A 20,956-nucleotide genomic window follows, 5' to 3' on the forward strand; every position below is an offset into this window, starting at 1 on the left:
TGTATGCCGGCTATATAATATAGTGGTCCGTTCGGTATAATTTATTCAGACATTGTAAGTTGCCTTAAGGATTAATTTATCCTAAATTTAGTGATGATGTCTTATTAAGTAAAAAAGATTTCCATACAAGCACTTGATTTTGATCTGTCCGTTTGTATGGACCCTATATGATATAATGATCCGATCTAAAAGATTTCTTCGGAGAGTACATGGTTGTCTTGGACAACAGTCTATGCCAAATTTCGTGAAGGTGTTTTGTTAAATAAAAAAGTTGTCCATACAAGAACTTAATTCTGTTCGGTCTGTTTGTATGGCAGCTATATAATATAATGATCCGATTTGAAAGATTTCTTCGGAGAATACATGATTGTCTTGGACAACACTACATGCCACATTTCGTGACGATATCTTGGCAAATATACAAGTTTTCCATATAAGCATTTGATTTTGATCGTTCAGCTTGTATGGCAGCTACATGATATAGTGATCCGATATCAGTAGTTCCAACAACTCTAAAGCCTCTTGGCGAGAAAAGAATGTGTGCAAAGTTTCAGAGCGATAAGTCAACAACTGAGGGACAAGCCGAGTATTAAAAGCGACTGTACACAGTCTGAGGTATGAGGTCAGCAAAGCTCTGTATAAATGCCAAATATTTTCAGGCGGTGTTTACGAAAGTATTCCACGAAGTCAAAATTATTATATTTTAGAACCAAATCAGCTATACACATACATATATAAATACATTATCAGTACATAGTATATGTGAAAAGAAAGTATACAAAAACACTCAATAATTATCTGAGTTCATTCAATTTCGAATTTGGATTTTTATTCAGACTTCACGTAATAGGAAAAGACTACACTTTCTTTTCACATACATCACTGGTGTACGTAGTAGGCTGGTTATTACAGATATTGAATTGGTGCTTTTGACTTTATTGAACAGTATACATATGCATGGTACTTTAGTCTTGTGAAATAATTGATGCTTACTTTAGTTGAAAATTTTTTACAATCATATTGCATACATAATTTTTCAATGTGCGATTTTATGTATTGTGATTATTCATGTAAATTTAATTTGTCATTAACCTAATTGAATTGAATGTGCAAGTGAAGAGAAACTTTCAATAAGAAAGGATGAAATCAAAAGGCGGTCAAATATTCGACACGAAACTCAAGTTGTTACAAAAAATGTTGTAAACACCGCGTTAAATCGTTATTGAAGTGCAAAACTCTCTGTCACTCACCTGGAAAAGACCTCTTTGAGTTCATGTTCGGACACGAATTGCCCCAAATTGGCCACAAACAGTGTCGAGCAGGGCGCGTTCGCAGCTAATGGTGGATTTGATGGGTGTGCTGGATTATTCGAGGAACCAACTGGACTCGCCAAAGCGGGGCTGGATAAAAAATGATGATGTGCTGTATGACCGGCTGGTGGCGGTCCCGGTGGGCCAGTGGCGGCTGTGCCCGGCGGTAAACCAGCAGCAGCAGCGGCAGCAGCAGCCGCAGCAGCGGACATATGCATAGCTGTTGGATGTAATGTTGTTGCTTGTTGATGATGTTGCGTCATAGCGGTCATTTGAGTCTGAGTGAGTGTAAATTTGTGAGTAGATGAAAAAAATGCGATTACTTATGATAAAACGTTGAAAGTTGTATCGGCTGACATATGCAATACGGTGTAGTGTTAGCTGTTATACTCACTTGATGCATAGGCTGTTCGATAACTTTATCTGTATTTAGTCAGAGGTAAGAGCGTACCGGCACCTGCGGATGTAGAGCTGGATGCACTAGTGTGGCATGCTGTAATGCAGCTGCACCGGGTAATTCAGCGGCGGCTGCCGAATAAGCTAACGGATGATGCCATAATTCCGGGCCGCCTGGAAAGAATGGTCCACCCAAATCTAAGTGTTGTGCAGAAAGAGAGAAATTGTTTTTTGTTAGAGAACAATAACGCTTCGGTGCAAACGAATGGAAAGCAACTAAACGTAGAATATGCGAAATATTGGAAGAAATCAAAAAGAGAATTGTTCATGTTTTATATATGCACAGTTGAAATAACTTTTTGTTTTTGTTTTTATAAAGATATAAATATTTTTTAATTTTAGTTTTTTTTTTTTTTGAATATTTTCTTTTGTTTAATTTTAAAATTTCTTACTGGTTATTGACAATTGTGTGCGAGTTTGATAAAAGGTAGAATACATGACAAGAGCGCATTTAGTCGATTGAAGCTCAAATGTTGCAGCTTCTGTCGTTTTTAGAAAATATTAAAGTATTCGATAGCTATTACGCTTCAGTCTTCATTGTAATAAGGTTTGGTTTTTGAGTAATTTTAATCGTTGAGCAAAATAACTTTTAAATTAACGGCAATATTTTTTCAATCTGATCAAAAGTTCATTTTTCTGATAAAAACACGGAAGCCAGACTAATAGCTGAATTAATTACTAAAGATTAATTTTTCTAAAAGCGCTAACTGTTAAATCCTGTTAAAAAGTCACATTTTTTCAGCTTAAAAAAAGCTTTCTAATATTAAAGAAAAGTCAATTCTATTGGTCGTTGTTAGGATTTTCTTAATTTTTAAACTTTTTTATGAAAAAATCGTTTGTATAAAATTTAATTAGCGAGTTCGCTTCTTAAGTCTTTTGTTTTAAAACATTATAGATAATAACTGTCTTCCATGCGCCATTTCTCTGCTCGCCAAGTTTAAACTGCACTCTCTTTAAAAACTAACTACTAACTAAGAAACTACTTTTTTAAAGTCGCCTAAAATTTACGTATGCTTTTAATTTGACCTTATTTAACCTCTTCTTTCATACCAATTGTTTGTTCGAATCGACATTTTTCAGTTTTAATTTCGATATATATATTTTTTTATTTATATATAATTGTAATTTTGTTTAATTTGTAATTTCAGTTGTAATTTAGTTTAAATTTAGTGTTATTTTTTTTTAATTTTAATTAATTTTAATTTAGTTTTAATTTTAACTTTAATTTCAATGTAGTTTTAATTTAATTTTAATTTTAGTTTTAACTTTAATTTGAACTTTATTTTTAATTCAATTTAACTCTAACTTTAATTTTTAGTTTAATTTTACTTTTATTTTAATTTTAATTTTAATACTTATTTTAAGTTTATATTAATATTATTTTTAATTTTGTTTTTTGTTGTAATTTTAATTTTAATTTTAATTTTAGCTTCAATTTTAATTCTATTTTTAATATCAAGTTTAATTTTAATTTTAGTTTTAGCTTTAATTTTAATTTTGTTTTATTTTTAATTTGAACTTAAACTTTATTTTAGTTTTAATTTTAACTTTAATTTTAATTTTAATTTATTTTTAATTTTTATTTTAGTTTTAATTTTAATAATTATTTTAAGTTTATATTAATGTTATTTTTAATTCTGTTTTTTTTTTATAATTTTAATTTTAGCTTTAATTTGATTTTAATTTTATTTTAGTTTTAATTTTAATTTTAATTTTAATTTTAATTTTAATTTTAATTTTAATTTTAATTTTAATTTTAATTTTAATTTTAATTTTAATTTTGATTTAATTTTATTTTAATTTTTTTTTCGAATTTTAATTTTAATTGGAATTTTGATTTAACTTTTAAACCACTAAATGACTACGTTCAATGCAGTTAAAATACAACAAATCAGCTCTAACTGCAAAATTAACCGATTTTTATCCGGAAAAAATAAAAATATAAGTATTCTCTGGTAGCTAGTTAATTGTAATAACTTCATATAAATCCAGTGCATCTGTCGTAGAATTGAAATTTCGACATAATCCAATTGTTTGCACGCACAGAGATTCTCGTCAGCAGAAGAAAAAAGTAGTGTAAAATGAGTTGAGAGCGCTAAAATTCACGCTGTATCTAATTATAATGGAATGTTAATTGCAATCACTGTGTTTTTGTACGAATTTGCATATAATTTTTTGTGTTTGTGTATGTGTGTGTGGGTGTGTTTTATATGCAGATATTCGGTGTAACAGCTGCGGGCTGCTTTTGTGACTGTGTTGTTTTCATATTGTGACGGTATCAGTGGCGATTGTGATGGTTGTGGTCGTGATGGTGGTGGGTGGCGTTCTTTGATGACATACCACGTGGTGAAATCAGTGCAAAAGACATTTTGCTTGGGGCTTGAATATTGATTTATCTCAAAATAACAGGGAAACTTATTTTCATTACAATTAAAATTTTGTTTACATTTCTCACTTAAATCTTATGTAGGTGCTCTAAAGCAGTTTTGTTGTTGGGAGAGTGTGTTATTTCCATTTGATTTGAATTTATTGTATTTTCAATTTATATAAATATGGGAAATTAATTAAGTGCGCTTTTGTCATAGAATTCAGTAAATAATGTTATACATAGTTATAAATTTGTTTTTGTACAACAACAACATACTATATGTAATTAATATTTTTATACTTAAAAAATACACAGAAAGCAGTTGAAATCGATAAAAAATTGTTTAAATAAAAATAAATAAAAAAATTAAAATAAATAAATAAATAATGCAAAGTAAATATAAGAAAGCTGTAATAGTTAAAGCACTACAAATACAAATACAAACACATATATACAAAATTAAAAGCAGAAAATTAAAAATTTGCATTTAACATTTGATTGCTTAACATCTTTTTGCTATTTTGATTTTGATTTTTTGCATAATTTTTTTATTTTTTTTTTTGAGTTTTGATTTTTCAAACATTCTTTACTTACGTCCAGTGAGTGGGTGCATCAATGCAGGATGTGAGGCTGTTGTCGCTGTATTGGGCTGTGGTTTGGGTTTGCTCACTTTCGTGTTACTCTTGGCGAATTCCAAGCGAATTGTTTGGGGCATATCGGGATCGAAACGTACACCCTGCTGCAAATGAGCGAGTACGACGGATAGTAATCGATTTTGCAGTTATTTTGTAATCATATATTTCAAACTTTCTATTTGCAATATACTTATTCAAAGTTCATTGTTAAGCAAAAAATCCAATATATTTAATAAAACAACAAATTTCATGTAAAGTAAACTGTTTTGTTCACAAAGTTTATACGAAATTCGCGCGAAATTCTCTTGCAACAACTCAAAAATGTATTAAGAGATTTTTTGTTTTTTTATTTTTGAAATTATTTTCTTTATGCAAATTGAATTTAAATATGTACTTTTACCGTAACGACTGGCAGTTTCGATTTGAGACGCGTCAATTCGCCAAAAATATGTCATAATAATATTTTATCTAGCTCAAAAACTTTCGTGTGTGTTTTGAAAACAGAAATTGGGTTAAAAGTATGCTACAAAAGGCACAATTAAGATGGAATTGGCGTAAATATATAAACTAATATATTTTTATTTTTGAATTCATTGGAGGCATGTAGCTATATCGTTCTAACTGTTTGTTTTTTAATGAGAGTGTGGAAGTGGTGGGAGCATTTTTAAAACTATAGAGCTTTAAGTGTTTTTCTTCAACGCCCTCAACTGTTTGCGTTTATTGGTGAATGTGTAGGCAGATACACTTTTATTAAATGCCTTGATGATATATGTATGTTTTTATAAAATAAATCAATTCAACTAAGTGGAAGTCAATTGCAAAAATTTATGAGCTTATGCTTAGCTCAAACTAATTTGGAACGTTTTAAAACTTTCACTAACTTTTTTTTAGATTATTTTACTGCTTATGATAAGCTTTCAATCTTTTATCTTAGTCTATTAAACATTTTTTAAAAGAAAGCTTTCACAAATTTCTTTAAAAGCTTTTTTTAACTCGCTTGCTTCAAAATTTAATTCGATTTCTCTTCAAAAACTAATTTGATTATACTTTTTTTATATTAAGTTTAAGAATTTTCGTGTTGGTGAAATCGTGAGAACTCGTTTAAAACGATTTAATGTTTTTAATTATGTTTGAGAAGTTCAGTAGGTGCGAAAAGCACTCAAACACGCATTATTATATTTAAACAAATTAATGAGAAAGCGTTAAGAATAAGTTTGAAGTCAATTTATTGTGATTTAGGCTTGAAAGCTTTCACTTCAATGAAAGCTCAAATCCTATTTTTTTGCGTTAAAAGCTCCTTTTAACTTTTCTACCTAGCAAAACTGATTTGTGGTCAACTTTTATTGTAAAAGTTTAAATATTTGCTATTTTGTTGTTTATTTTTCTATCGTTAAAATCAGTTGAGTGCCTGCTTTATGCTGTCTTTTGAAAGCTTTAGAAATCTTTGCAACTCTATTTGCTGCAACTGTAATACTAACATAACTAAAATGCGTAACTTTCACACATGAAAATTATTTAATGACTGTTTGTAAATTAAAATCGCTCTCCAAAATTCCCTTTATCCCCTTTTAACTATCATTTCTAAAAATAGGACTTTGCTGCTCAGTGTGTGATTTTGTTGTTGTTGTTTTGCTAGTAGGTTGTGGTTGGCAGTGGCGGTGTTTTCATTTCCCATACATGCACCAGAGCTAAAAACTACTACAAGGATATTTCAAAGTTGAGATGCTTAACAAAAAGTGATGACATATTTGTACGTTTGAATGAAAGTTAGATAGATAGTTAAACAAAATGGATTAGAAGAGTAGGCGTGTTGGTTGCGTTTGATAACAGAAAAAAGAAGAAGAAAACAACAGTCTTTAAAAGAACCGAAAATGTAGGGAATTAAAGCAGTACTGGTGTGAGAGAACATTTTGGACGCGCTGAAATGTTTTTTGGAACTTCTTATTTGTTCTTGTTCTTAGTGGAAATAGTCATTTTCAAAGTGCACAATTTAACGAAATACTTCATATTTTCCATTAATTGTTGTTTTTTCTTGTTGTTGTTGTTGCTTTGCTTGGTATAATCGTGTGCGGCAAGCCACGGCGGTGTGTTTATACAAAAATTTGCAAGGCGTGAATATATTTGTTCATTATATTAATGGAATATATGAAATTTGCACTCGCAAGTGATAACATAAATACATACACACACACCCACAAGTGTACTTTTGAAATGCAAAAGCGCGGGTGTTTTTAATTATAATAAATATTGCTGCAGTTCTTTTGAAAATGACTACTTCGCTGCCTTTTTACATGTTTTTGCTCAGTATGATTTTTGTCTGTAGAGTTAGTGTGTTCACGCCAAGCCTGCGTATGCGAATTTTACATCGAACGTACTAAAAGTAAATAAAGTAATGTGCGCTGCTCAAATAAGCAACCCTGCTTGATTTGTTTTTGTATTTTTTTTTTGCTCAACATTTTCTATGCGCTGCTGCATATTTGCAAAAGTTTTTTTTTTTGTTTTTGTTTCTTTTTGGTAAAATAATTTTCATTGCATTTGAATTAATGTTGTGTGCCTTTATAGCGGTAGGAATTGCATACAAAATAGTTTACATTCTCATATTAAATCTGTTTTCTTGCTTAATTTGTTTTTGTTATTGTGATAGCTTTTGTTCTTTGCTCGTTTTGTTTTTTGTTTTTTTGTAATTTCAAAATTAATATTACCTGTAAATCCTGTTTAGCTGCCTCCGCACCGGCTCTGGTGTGAAATGTTACAAATCCGACGGGCTGTAAATTGGCATTGAAGTAGAACCGTTAGTAGCGTATAGTGGGAAGAAGGGAGTGCCGTGCCGTAGTGTATTGGGATATATGCACTTAAAATAATACCTAACTTGTGTTTTACTTACCGATGCAGTTTTGCCATTCTTGCTGGTCACCTTTAAGAGAGATCCTTCATAGCCCTGCAAGGTGGAGATGTAGAAGAGAATTTTGAAAAATGCTTTCGAAATGTGTGTTATGAATGTTGATATTGTGGATTTTTGTTTTATAAATCCAGTATATACATACATATTAGAGTGGTTCTAAAAAAGCGGATATTTATGTCATTTGGTTTCTGAAAATAAGTGTTTTAGGCACCTCTAAGAACATCTATAGAAGTATGGGCTCTTAAGGGGTTACATGGGTTTACGGGTTTAAAACAATTGATTGAATTTTTTATTGTTTCATTAAATTCTACAATATCTCTAGAATATTGTTCTAAATTTTAAAGTTGATCCGAGTAATAGTTTCAGAGATACAGCCTTGAGAATTTGTGCGCTCGAGGCTAGCAAGGCTACGTACGCCGTCCTTAAACTCGCTTTTCTCGAAGCTGTGTTTTTGAGATAAAAGTCTTTAAGACTTGAACGAAGATTTTTTTTCGGTTGATTAAAGAAGGCACATTGCTCTATCGTACAACGCTCAATTTTTTCTAACTCAACAGTTAACAGTTTTTTTTTGGCTTGTAAACTCTTTACTACCGTAGTAAAGGAAAATTTAAATCTTGCGTTAATTTTGAGAATTTCGGCTATAATCGCGTAAGCGGAGTCCACGCCAGTAAAGAAGAAGAAGAAGTTAATTTTGGGACCCCATTTTTATACATCCCTACTGACCTAATATTTTATAATAGATAAGTATCGAACCTAAGCTCTGACCATCGTCCAAGTTAACGTCGATAATATTTCGAAATAAAGACTGGAGCCGGATTAACAATGCTTAAGGCTTCGAAGCTTTTTTGCATTTTGATAAAATTTTATAGAAACTATTTTCTAGGACGGTACAAAACATTAATTTTTCGAGCGAAGGCGCTGTCACAAAAGGTGAATATAAACAGAGGTGTGTGCGCGAGGTTTAAATTATTCTAGAAAAATAACGCGCACATAATCTATGTAAAAGTATCTCAAAAGGACAATGAGTCTTAATTCGGTTTTATATATAATTCTATAGCTTATTAATAATTTTATCGTCAAATGTCACAAAAAAGATGCAGGTTTTGCCTACCATTTTTAATAACCAGAAATGTTTTAATTTATAGAAAAAAAAATTTTACAGAACTTTTTTTTTTAAATTCAGTTTCTTTTCATACAAAATAAAAAAAATGTGCCTGAACTAAAAATAAATTGGCTACTCACCTCATAAGCTCTGAATAAAAGATAAAGTTCGCGTGGTTTTGCGTCCATTGGCAAACCGCTAACGAAGAGGGTGCGAACCTGAAAATAGATAAATGAAAGTCATACATGAATATTAGTTGCAAACATTAAAATTATATGAAAAACATACAATTAAAAGGTACAGCAAATTTTAGCTGCCAAAAAACGTGTTACATGCCCTAAACTCCATTTTAAAAGCTTACAGTTCCGCTTTAGTATTTGGCACTTGTAGTTTAGCTGGAAAATGCCAAAAAAGTTCAGCAGAAAAAATTAAGTATTGCACTTTACATGCATGAAAGCAATTTTCCATGATAGCGTAATTAACTCACATCTTCGCACCTGACAGCTGACGGCAGCAACCACAAACATACGCACGCATACAACTGCATTATGCAAACAAAAGAACGCCATTACCTTGAGTGTATTAGCATGGGTGTGTGTGTGCGCTGTTGAAAATGCAAATGTTTGAGTGCTCTTCGGCACTCTCAAAAGTTCATGTGTGATGTTAACAACAATATCAAGCGCGCACAAAGCATACAACAAAACAGAGAAACTACAATTGGGAAGCCGAAATAGCTGCGAAGCAATTACGTAAGCGTGTGTGAAAATGGTTATTTGCATGTGTGTGGGTGTATTTGTGCGCCTGAGTAGTGGAAGCAAATTAACAGTAAAATCACTTGGGTCACATCATGACCGAATGAACGCCTTCACACACACACACACATCCACACGCACTTACATGATATACATATGTATATAATATACGTGTGTGTGGTTTCGCGTGTCATTGCGCTCCTTTTAGCCCGTATACCAAAATCCTTGCCATACTAAGTACATAATTTGTATATACTCATACACATACATATATGTAGGTGGTACGTGTAACTTTCCGCTATGCATGAGTCATTATATGCACGTGTGTGCCACGCTCGAGATGTGAGTGTGTGCGCGAGCCACCAGTGTCATCTGCGCTACGAAGCCAAGTGCGAGAAAAAAGCTCTCCAACTAAATAAGCATTATAAACGCTGAATTCATTAAGCGAATTACGGGCGAATGGGACGCTAAGGGGTAACAGGGCGTGAACTTTACGAGATTCGAGGGCAGATAGTGTGGCGTTAACGTCCTTTAAAGCCCGCTAGCAGCTCACAAATGCATGCATATGTGTGCGTATGTATGTATACCACAATGTATGTGTGTGTACTTATGAGGCGAAACATAAATGTGGCACCTTTGTTGATAGCGATCGTGTTGACAATGGGAATCCTCTGGCTGCTGACTGCTGCCTGACGCTGATAGACAACACATTGCCAAAAGACAAGTGAAAAAGTGTTGACATTTTTCAATACATACATATATAGTTGATATAAAAATAACATAAGTTTAGTTTATATGTGTCGGACTATGTGTGTGTGGGCAGGCGTTTGCATGTAGCGATGCATATGAACATTTTGTTTAAGCTGAAAAACGTGTTCTATCGGGAAATCTGTTGTGTAATTTAGCAGATGACTTGTCACAGCTCACATATTGTACTACACACATGCTGAGTTATTAATATATTTTTGTGTACGTATGTTTCCGTGTGCATGCAAGGAAATCTGGTGATTTTGTAATATAAAGTTGGTTATTATTTTGGATTTTCGTTATTATTTTTCAAAATAAAACAGTTTTTAATTTCAACAAATTGGTAAAAATGTAATGTATTTTTCAAAGGACTGCTTATAACTGACGTACTCACGTTAGTATCATCTTCACGTTTTTCTCGAACATAAAAATGTTTTGTCTAATTCGAATAATGAATGCAAAATATTTTTTTAATCCCTTCATGCGTGCGATTGTATCATTGAGTAAAATTTTGTCCATCTAATTTATTTTTCTTCCAATATTTAGCAATTTTTTTAGCTTTACTTCTATATGTGGTTTTTTTTTCATAACATCAACATACAAATACTTTAAATTTTATGAAATTATTTGTAAACGCAAAGGGCATGAAAGAAAGAACTGCAGAATATGCTTAAAACAAAAATTAACAAAGGGTTATTTGGAATTTGGAAGTTAAATTTGTATAGCCAAACTTTTAATATAGGGATAGTTGTCATGCTGCGTGATTTGAATGCGCTTAACTTAAAAATTTATAAAACCACAGAAAAATGTATGAAATTATAAAAAAACCTATACACATATTAAATGAAACTTATTTATATGCTTTGAATCCTGTTGGAAAATCATTCACATGCCATTACTTAAATTTCTTAAATAAATTGAGTTTAGTATTTTGTTTTTCAAAAAACATAAACATTATTTTTAAAAGAGGTAATTACTTATAATTAAAGACAACTGCTAAGAACAATGTTAGTATTGATACATATAACATTTTTTATTACTCTGTTACCAATGTAACGAAGGCATTTAACATTTCGACATTAGAATTAACATTTTGAATGGCAACAACATATCAGTAGATGTCTAACATTAACTCGACATAATGCTATATTTTACTGTAATTTAATATTACGACAGTAACAGCAGAGAATTTTAACGAATACATTAACATTCTTTGATAACAGTGAGTGGCCACTTGCGCTATGATGAGCAACCTTTTTATGTGAATGGCTATGTTAGATACGTTGAGATAAAGAATAAAAGCATTTACGCTCCAGCTACCAACAAAATTTTAAACAAAAAAGATATGTGAAAAAAATCTTAACTAACAGAGTTTAACAACATTATGGCGGAACACAGTTGAAAGCATTTTAAATGTTAGAAAAATGTAAGCTTTTTGTAAATGCCGGATTTGAATATTTTCTAATCCTAGAATACTCTCTTTTATGTATTTACTTAAAAAAATATTTATTTCTCATATTTCTACTTACATCAAATTGTTTTATTATTCATATTTTTGCTTACAACAAATTTCCTAGAGGCTATGACTGCATGTGCTCACATAGAAACAAACTTATTTTAGTACAGCACTAATGCAGCATATTCAATCCTTCCATATCGTAGGCTACAAATAAAGAGTTTAAGGCCATCGACTATGTGTGAATGCATACGTACATATATAGTATAGCTTACAGTTCAAGAGACGAGAGCTCTAAATCTGACAGCTTTATTTTGATGGAATTTCATGAGATGAAATTGACCTTTGGTCTGAGCATTTGACACATTGTGTACAAATAATTGATTTTTGTTATATAAAAGCCTAAGCGAAATATAAGAGAAATGTCTATGTAAGGTCAATATTCACAGCAGCTTGCAATACCAGCAGTTGTGAATGAAAATTTGAAGAGTAGTTTTTGCGTTTGCTCAAAAAATTAGTCAAACATATTGTCTTAACAAAAACTATTCACACCAAATCAAGTCTCATCAAACTTCACAATTTCTAGCACCTAAATTAATAAAAAGAAAACGTGCTGCAGTATATAAATCTTCCATACTTTCAATAGTGTAGAATTGATTTTAAATGCTGGCTGTACACACTCGCTTTCGTGCCAAAATTGCTTTAATTTATATCATTAGCCTATATATCAGTTGAAATAACTATTCTTCATTTCATATTGCCACAATTGGTGGCGTATGCGTTGTGCTGTGTTGTTATGCTTTTGAAAATCTCGAAATTAAAATCATTAATCAAGCAGCAGTCGGAATGTGGAACGTGCCACTTCCCATTTCGAACACTCGCAACAGCACGCGAAAAATGCAACATCACTTATATGCATATACATAGCATATACAACACTTGCATGTTTATACGTTGCCACCGCACCTGCAACAATGTTAATTGCCAACGTAGACGGTAGACTTACAACGCGGTTTTAATTGAATTTTTATGAATTACGAGACTTGTGTGATGCAGCGAAAGAACATGCCATTGTTATAGCGAAAATATTGTGTTTCAATGAATATGTGATTGCTCTACACATTAATATGTTATGTGCGTTAGTGTGCCGCGCAGTGGTTAAATACGTTTGGCTTATTAAGGGATACCGGTTTGAGAGCATTAAGGCTTATAACTTGTTTAATTTAAAGGCTTTCAGGAATCTCATATGTTGCTTTGGGTTTGTTAAAATTCGAAAATTCGCTTATCCTAAATATAGGCAACACTTATACGTTCCATTATCAGCACTCTGTTGAATGTTCACAAAACATGTGCCCCTCATCTATCCGAAAATTATTTTTAGAATACCACCTATTTATAAGAAATTTTTATATCGTATCACTGCTCCTAATTTTGAATTGAAAATTTACGAGTTTGAATGTAGAAAGCCTAGTTCTTTCATTACACATAAAGCTAAATATCATTACTAAAACGTTGCCTACACTTAGGCGATTACTACTAAGTATGGTATGGGCTTTGTTTTACAAAATTTTGAGACTTCATTCGACAAAAACTGCAGGATGCCAGCTCTATCAGCAAATTTAAAAAACTGATTTTTGCAGCGAAGTAAATAAAATTTCACAGCAAAAGACTTGATAAAAATATAATAAATAAAAATATTTATTAAAAAAAAAATAAATACACTTTTCTGTCAAAGTATTATTAAATATAATCAACTTATTATTATTATTTTTTTTTTTAAATTATAGTTAATAAAAATGTTATATACAAAACTAAAATTTTAAATTTGCAATGCATATCCTAATGTCTCTTACACCATTTAATCATCTCATAAATTCCACGTGAATAGAATTTTTGGAAAATAATCAAGCAAATTGCCATATCGCGTGCGAAAGCACTGGCGCCTGCTTCTCGTAGGAGACGTTCATTGCCATACTAACTTAGCTGAGTGCTATAATAAATGTGAACTTTGCAACGAAACAGCTCTTCAGAGAGTTTTCAGTTGGCAGCTGCTGCTGTAGATTTTTGGAAGACTAATTAGGCAGCGTGATTATGGAAAATTAGTGCAAATGAAATCACAGTAGAACTTAAAAAACAAACGAATACAGAAAATTAAATATTTAAACAAATTTACAAAGGAGTACCTACGAAAATGAATATGTCGTTTGTAGCAACACGGTCAGCTCAAGTGGGTTTCGAGTGAAAATTTTCATACTTCTTTTCATATTTGAAATATTTATTTATTTTTGTTTGAAGATTTACGCTTTTCTGCGCATAAAATCTCCGCCAAATGATGGCCCGTCGACGGAGCATTTGTAATTAATATTGCAAGTGCTTAGCCAAAAGCTTTCCGAGTGAAATTATTTGGTAGTGCCTTCCGCAACAACGCTTCGGCAGCGGTTTTCATTTACCAATTAGCGCTAATGGACGTCAAGAGCGGTTAAGATAAGGCAAAAAGAAAATTTCGCCCTTTTTGACTACTACAACAACACTACTTGTTGAGATTTGTTAATTATGTATGTAGAAATATTGGACCAAAGTCTGCAGCGTTACTTGGTAATTTGTAAAATTTAAGGCATTAATTAGTGCCAAGAAATCAAGAAAACGCTGCTCATAGCATACGAATTTATCAACGAATTGTCAGTGGAAATAAGAAAGTGGGAAATATAATCATATTGGTGTGCTCTTTTGCTGTTGTTGACTCTTTTTTGCTAAGATGCCCTTGCTTTTTGAATAATTTAAAATTGGGAGGTTTCAATTTACGTGACATATTGTTTTTTTTTAATCTTGAGAACTATTTATACTAAATCACAGTCCTCCAAAGAATCGGCATACTTTTATGTAGAAAATACTTGCTACTTCCACTAGTAACACACTTCAATCTTACTTGCCACAGCACAAAATCGAAAACAATTTATTTTGTCAGCGTAAAAAATCAATTCTATATAGTTTTAGCACATCCTCAATGTTCATGTTACAACAAGCTGCTGCAAGCACAACGAGCATGCAGTTGCACGCACAACTAAATGGTGTGACCCTTGTACGAGTTTATACATGAGTCCGTGCGTGCGTTAGTGCGATAATAATCATTTGGCGTTTCTACTGGGAGCGTGTTTATCTGGGCAAATCAGCACAAAGCTATCGATGAGGCCTTGCACGCACACAGGTATAGGGATGCAACAGCGTGTGACATGTACACATGCCCAACTGCGTACAAGTAAAAGGTGGAGCACTGCGGCCATTGCAGCAAATTAACTATACAAACATATAAATATTATTTGTGTGTGTATTAGCAAGTGATGAACCTCGTGTTTGCTGCGTGGCAGTCCAATGCTGAGTAAATCAGTATGGATGACATTGCGTATGATGAACATTTTACATTTGCGTATGAGGTTTATGCCTACTTTCAAATTTTTAACTTCACCTAAATGTAGGGTAAGCTTATCACACACACATATAAAATCAGTCTAACTACGCTATTAGCTAAGAAATTCTTGAAGTCAATGGAAAATAACGTTTTATTTACACGCAGCAAAAAGGTTAATAGAAATAACAAATTGGCAGATTTCTTTAAATCATTTTAAAACAAATTGTAATCAGATCAGAGGCAAATCTCTGTTGATGAATTGACACTTAAGATTTGTTTTAAGCGCACCCGAAATAAAAAAACAAGCGCGTTATTCTACAAATTTTCCAGTTGTGAAGGCTAAACAGTATTTTTTCACTCAGGCCATTATTTTTAAACAAAATTATTAGGAAGTTTCTTTTTGAATTTTTTTATATTTTTCTCCGTAAAACAGCATTTTTTACCTAATCGAATTAGCTTTGCTCATACTCATTTCTTCAGAGACAAACTTTAAATTTCCTGGCGAAAGGCTTAAAGCTGTAAAATGTCCATAAAACAACAGCAAAATTACACAGTGCTGTTGGTAGCCAGATAACAAAATAAATAAAGAACTATAAAAAGACAAAAGTAATAGCCGCTGTGGCAATGCCACTTTGATGGCCAACAACCCGACTGACACCGGATATAAGCTGCTGCAGTGTCTCTAAAAGAAAGAGAAAAAAAACCGTAATAGCCAACAAAGGCAGAGCAATGTTCGAACAACCATGACGGCTCGAAACCAGACAAAGTGGCGTCATCAGCCGACGGCCTAGACAGCAGAATGCTGGTGGACTAAGAGTGCCAAGGGGAATAACAAGGACCGGATGCCAAGCGTGGCTGCGGCTGTGGCTTTCAATGCGGTTGTATGTGCTGCAACGTGTGTGTGTGTGAGCGCGTGTTTGGGCATGTGGTTTCCACTACCGAAGCAGCAGCGGCGACTGCTACGGTGTATTTCTGCTAGCGCCAACGGCCTGGCGATCAGTCGACCGGTTGACCGGTTGATGGCTACAGTGCTATCCATTTAAATGGGATTTTCAACCCATACATATATATATATGCGTGAACAGTTTCAAGCGCTTAAATATGTCGAGTTTAATGGCTGCACGCTGATCCTGGCCATGAACAGAAAAGCCGTGGAGGGGCGGAAATATAGTAGTTGGATGGAGAGTGAGAGAGCGGGGGAGCGGTGGGCATTTGGCGTGGCTGCCATATAGCACTTTATACATGCCATTGTTGTTAGTTGGCTCTCGCTCAAGTTAACGTTGTCGTTTGCAACTTCATCAACGGTGCTTTCATTACCCAGCATTGCAGCAAGAATAACTGGCATAGTTGTTGGCGTTATTGGCCTTCTGCAACCAGTGTCAAAGATTGCCAAGCATGCAGCAGCTCTGTTGTTTTTCTCTTGGTTTGCTTGTAGTTTACAATGTGGTTGCGAGTCGTGCAATAAGAGAAATTGTTGCAACATTGACTGCGCAACTAATGGCAAAGGTGCCAATGTTTGTGTGTACGTAAGCAGCAAAACATAAATATCTGATTTGCATTTGCTTGTGCGTATGTCCTTGGGCAACGTTGATGACTTGTTGCCATTGTGTGTCCCCTAACGGGTTTCTACATTGACAAAACTAGCAACTCCATTGAGTCGGTTTATTTATTTGTTCAAGTTGCAAATGCTGCTGCGTATGTGGCAAATACTTCCGGTTTATTATTTTCTATGCAAATGACTTTTAGTACACACACACACACGCACGCACAGACGCTTACGAAAGTTGCATTTGAGCATCTGCCAGCGTTGCTATATACAAACAGATATCATTTCCTCCTCTGGCAAGGGAAAACTATGTGTTTGTTTTAAATATTATAACTTTTCAACTTGCTGCTGGTGTATTTGCTGACATGTATGTGAGCAGTAGCATAAATAGTAGTTGCAGCTGGTTATGCATACTTACCCTGTAGGAAAACAAGCAAATTGTCTGACGAAATTTTTAAAAAATTGCTGGAAGGATCTCATCAAATATTGAGGTTATTTTTTAAATATTTATTTATTTATTAAATATATTTGCTGTGGATTTTCATTTGAAACAAATTTCAAACAAATTGGTTTTCAATACATGTTTCTTAAAAAGTTTTTGCAAATTCAGTAAAATTTCTAGTAAAAGTGATATATCCATTGGAACTTTCCCTAATTAGCAGACATTATATTGATATGGTTTTTCTGGTGATGGCATCTAATTTTTGGTATAGGATCTGTGAGAAATATTACGCGAAAATTTTGTTAATCCTAAAAAAATTGCAAAAAAAAAAAATAATAAAAATAAATATAAATATAAAAAACAAAAAAATAAAATAAAAATATATTAAAAAAAGTTCATGCTCAAGCATACTTTTGGAAAAGTCAAAAAATTTGAAAAAAAGAGAAAAAAAAATAGAAAAAATATTCAAGGAAAAAAGTAAAAAAAAATGTTTTCGTGCTAAAACATAAAAAATCTCATTCCACTCCGTATTCGCTGGAATAACAGTTACGCATCATTTATGTACTCATTTGAAAAACCTCTTTTGTCAGCAGATCCTCGTTATGATTGCTCATACAGCCAAACATTTTACAGAAACATACAAGTATATTCATCTACAACAACATCGTATGCATTTCAGATTTCGCTATGAGCTTATAATTACATACGACTTTTTGATTGTTTTTATTTGTCATATCACATCTCATTTGTATTTGTTTTTGTTACGAGTGATTAAAATACAAATTTACTGCTTGCTGATTATCCAAATTTCTACATCTGCCATATATACTATATATAGTATATGCTTGTATATTAGAGCGGGCTGATTTACAGTGTGAGCGAAAAAAACGGAAGAATCGCGTATGCGGGAACTCATTTGAACATCTTCGGTATATTTATTAACAAAGTATTTGCACACATTTGCATGCATGAATACTGAACTTAGTTAAATACTAATAATTTGAAAAAAAAAAATATTGTAAAACTGTGAAAATATTTATTTTGGCAAAAGCTGTATGGAATCGTATAAACAAATATTCAGCATTGCTTAAAATATGAAAATTTTGCTCGTTAATAAATACATTATTGATATCACACATTTTTATTAATTTGTATTTATTTGGAATTAAAGCCTAACAAGCCCTATAATATAAATATTTAAATATTTCCTTTGAAAATATTTAGATGTGATTTCAGTGTTATTTGTAGTTTGTTTTGAAAGAGAGAAAGAGAATATATCGTCACCCGAAATGCAAAATAACGCAACAACATTTTCAGAAATTTACAGTGGCATGAATGAAACACGAAATAAAATGGAACATGAGTGAAACATAATATTAATATTGGTTAAAACTGGTTTAAATATGATCGCAGAACCAGAAAATGTTGAACATATGTAATATTATGTATGTAATTTGAAGTAGTGAAGCGTAATCAATAAGACACTCAATTTCGAATTTTTTGATGATACGTTATTTTGCATTTCAGATGACGATATGTACATATGTATATCAAAATTATATTTGAAATTTGAAATTTTCGTATAAATTTTGAGGTTATGTGAAGAAGGTCTATATACAGGAGTTGTAAACGAAAATGAGGCTTTGCACTGCGATCTTCGAATACATCTTTTGAGACTTAGCTTACAAATATCACAGGGACTAATCTGCTGAAAAATAACATGTTTGCTTTTGATGGGAGGTAGACAAGAAGAAAAAAAAGAATGTTGAAAAAAAGTTTATTTTTACCCGAGGAAACCCATGTAAACCTTACCACCTCTGTCCACAACCATTACCAAAATTTTCCTAAATAATTTTTATTTTAAGCAAATCGTTCATAGCAGCCGCGAAATTTCTGTTGAATTGATCATTATTTGTAGATTTTTATTGCCAAAGTAACTTTAAACTCTAAATCACAGACTTTAGGTGTTATTAATGTGTAATAAGTGTAAGCTTGGGCCGCTGTTCAGGGTGTTCTGAGAAGTAACACAACTGTCAATTTAAAATTCCATTTAAAATTTTCATACAGTTGTTTTTGTTTTCTTTCAGTGAACAAACTCACTTCGGAATTCATTAGCACATATAAATTTTGCTCATTAAAATTGTACCCTAATTAGTTATCACTCGTGAGTTTTACCTTTCCACTCACACCGACTAGAGTAGTTGCATAGGTATTGGTGGAAAATAATTAATTTTGCTATATTCACAAACATACACGTCTAACTTAATGTGCTTGTAGAGATATGTATGGATCAACGCAGACGCGCGCAGCAATTACAACAACAAATTTTTGTACAATGTTGAATGTTGTTAAATCATATTTCTAATACCGTTATATATTGGCCTTCAAAAAACGGCGAAATACAACAAATGTGATGCCGAGCACTGTAACAACAACGAATTATCGATAAAAGTTGTAAGCGACAGCGCAAAGGAAGAGAGACGTCTTGAAAAAAGCATATATATGTATATAAGTATGTTAAGTTCAAGTTAAGTTTATGTTACTTGTGTATAACGGTACATTCCGCGCTCTCCGCCGTGAAACTTATAAATATCTTCAATCTAGAGCATCTCGAGAACAACTAGCAGCAGCTGCAAATACAGTGCTCAGTGTTATTAGATCTGTCGTTGGAAGTTGCAAGTTGTAAGTTGTACGCTGGCCAAAGTTGTTGCTGCCGTTGCCGGCTGTCGTCGGTGTTAACGGCGAAAAATTGCTTGTAACAAGTAATCAGTGTTAACAATTTTCCCTAGCTAAAAACTTGCTAAGCACTTCGCCAAGCGTCCAGCGCAACTGCGGCGCTGACTACTTAGCAAACGAGCCAAAATGTATTTTCTACGTGGCATGGCATTTTGCGTGCGGCATGCCTGGCGCGCTTGAAATATTAATAGTTGGAAAAGGTGCAGCAGCGGTTGATGTTTAAACCGAATTGTGTGTGCGTCGTATAACGGTAAATGTACTTGCAACAGCAACAACTACGCTGCCAAACTATTGCCTTTAATAATTAAAACTCATTAACACTTTCGCTGTGCAGAAGAAGTTCTAATGTTAGCAAGAAGACGATGAAGGAAAATAAGACGAAGAGAGCCAACAGAAAAGGAGGGTGGGAGTCCAAAGTTACACCGTCCACTTTTGTAGGATCAACTTTTTAGCTTACAATTTGCCGTTTGTCGCCTTTTTTGCAAATAGGATTAAGCTTCTGCATAAATTTGAGGAAGACAATAACAACACAAACAAGTAAGGAAGGGAGAAGTTCGGGTGTAACCGAATATTTCATATTTTTGCAGCATGCAAGGAAAAGCCGAGGTAATGCTTTCAGGTACATAAGGCTTAAGAGTTATATGATATCTAGGGCGAGTTTTCACGCAAATTTATTCATTCACAAAAATGTACCGTTACATTAAAAACATATTCTCTCAAATTTCGTTTGATAACTCACATACTCGTATGGGCCGATATATGCGGTATAAAGTCACACGGTAGTTCGAAAATCTTCACATTAGATAGATGTGGGCTAAGAAGTATTGACCCGATCCAACCCATTTTTGACACACAGGCATAATACTATAAAAAAGGGATTCTGTCAAAATATCGGGCATCGAGTTATGTATTTTCACTTAAAATGGGCGGTACCACTCCCATCGTCCAATTTTGATCATGATTTCATTAAAACCCTATCATATCACCTCTGGCGTAAAATTTAGGGTCTCTGCCGTATTTAGTTATTGATTTAACGCTCTTGTAGTAGTTTATAACAGTACCGTTACAATTGCGTTACCCTCCGATTTCAACCATTTT

The 20,956-nt window shown here is 32.9% G+C and overlaps 1 protein-coding gene across 1 annotated transcript in view; it reads right to left on the bottom strand.

Annotated features, from left to right (window-relative positions):
• Positions 1-20,956, bottom strand: part of LOC105230975 (protein couch potato) — a 153,958-nt gene that overhangs the window by 9,252 nt on the left and 123,750 nt on the right. Inside the window, exons 4-9 of the mRNA XM_049447073.1 lie at positions 8,914-8,991; positions 7,654-7,707; positions 7,472-7,534; positions 4,729-4,873; positions 1,758-1,904; positions 1,251-1,464 (exon numbers count right to left, since the gene is read on the bottom strand). Coding sequence (XP_049303030.1) covers positions 1,251-1,464; positions 1,758-1,904; positions 4,729-4,873; positions 7,472-7,534; positions 7,654-7,707; positions 8,914-8,991 — 701 coding nt within the window. The remainder of the gene's footprint in view (positions 1-1,250; positions 1,465-1,757; positions 1,905-4,728; positions 4,874-7,471; positions 7,535-7,653; positions 7,708-8,913; positions 8,992-20,956) is intronic.

Source organism: Bactrocera dorsalis, chromosome 2, assembly GCF_023373825.1.
Source record: "Bactrocera dorsalis isolate Fly_Bdor chromosome 2, ASM2337382v1, whole genome shotgun sequence".
Taxonomy (NCBI): Eukaryota; Metazoa; Arthropoda; class Insecta; order Diptera; family Tephritidae; genus Bactrocera; species Bactrocera dorsalis.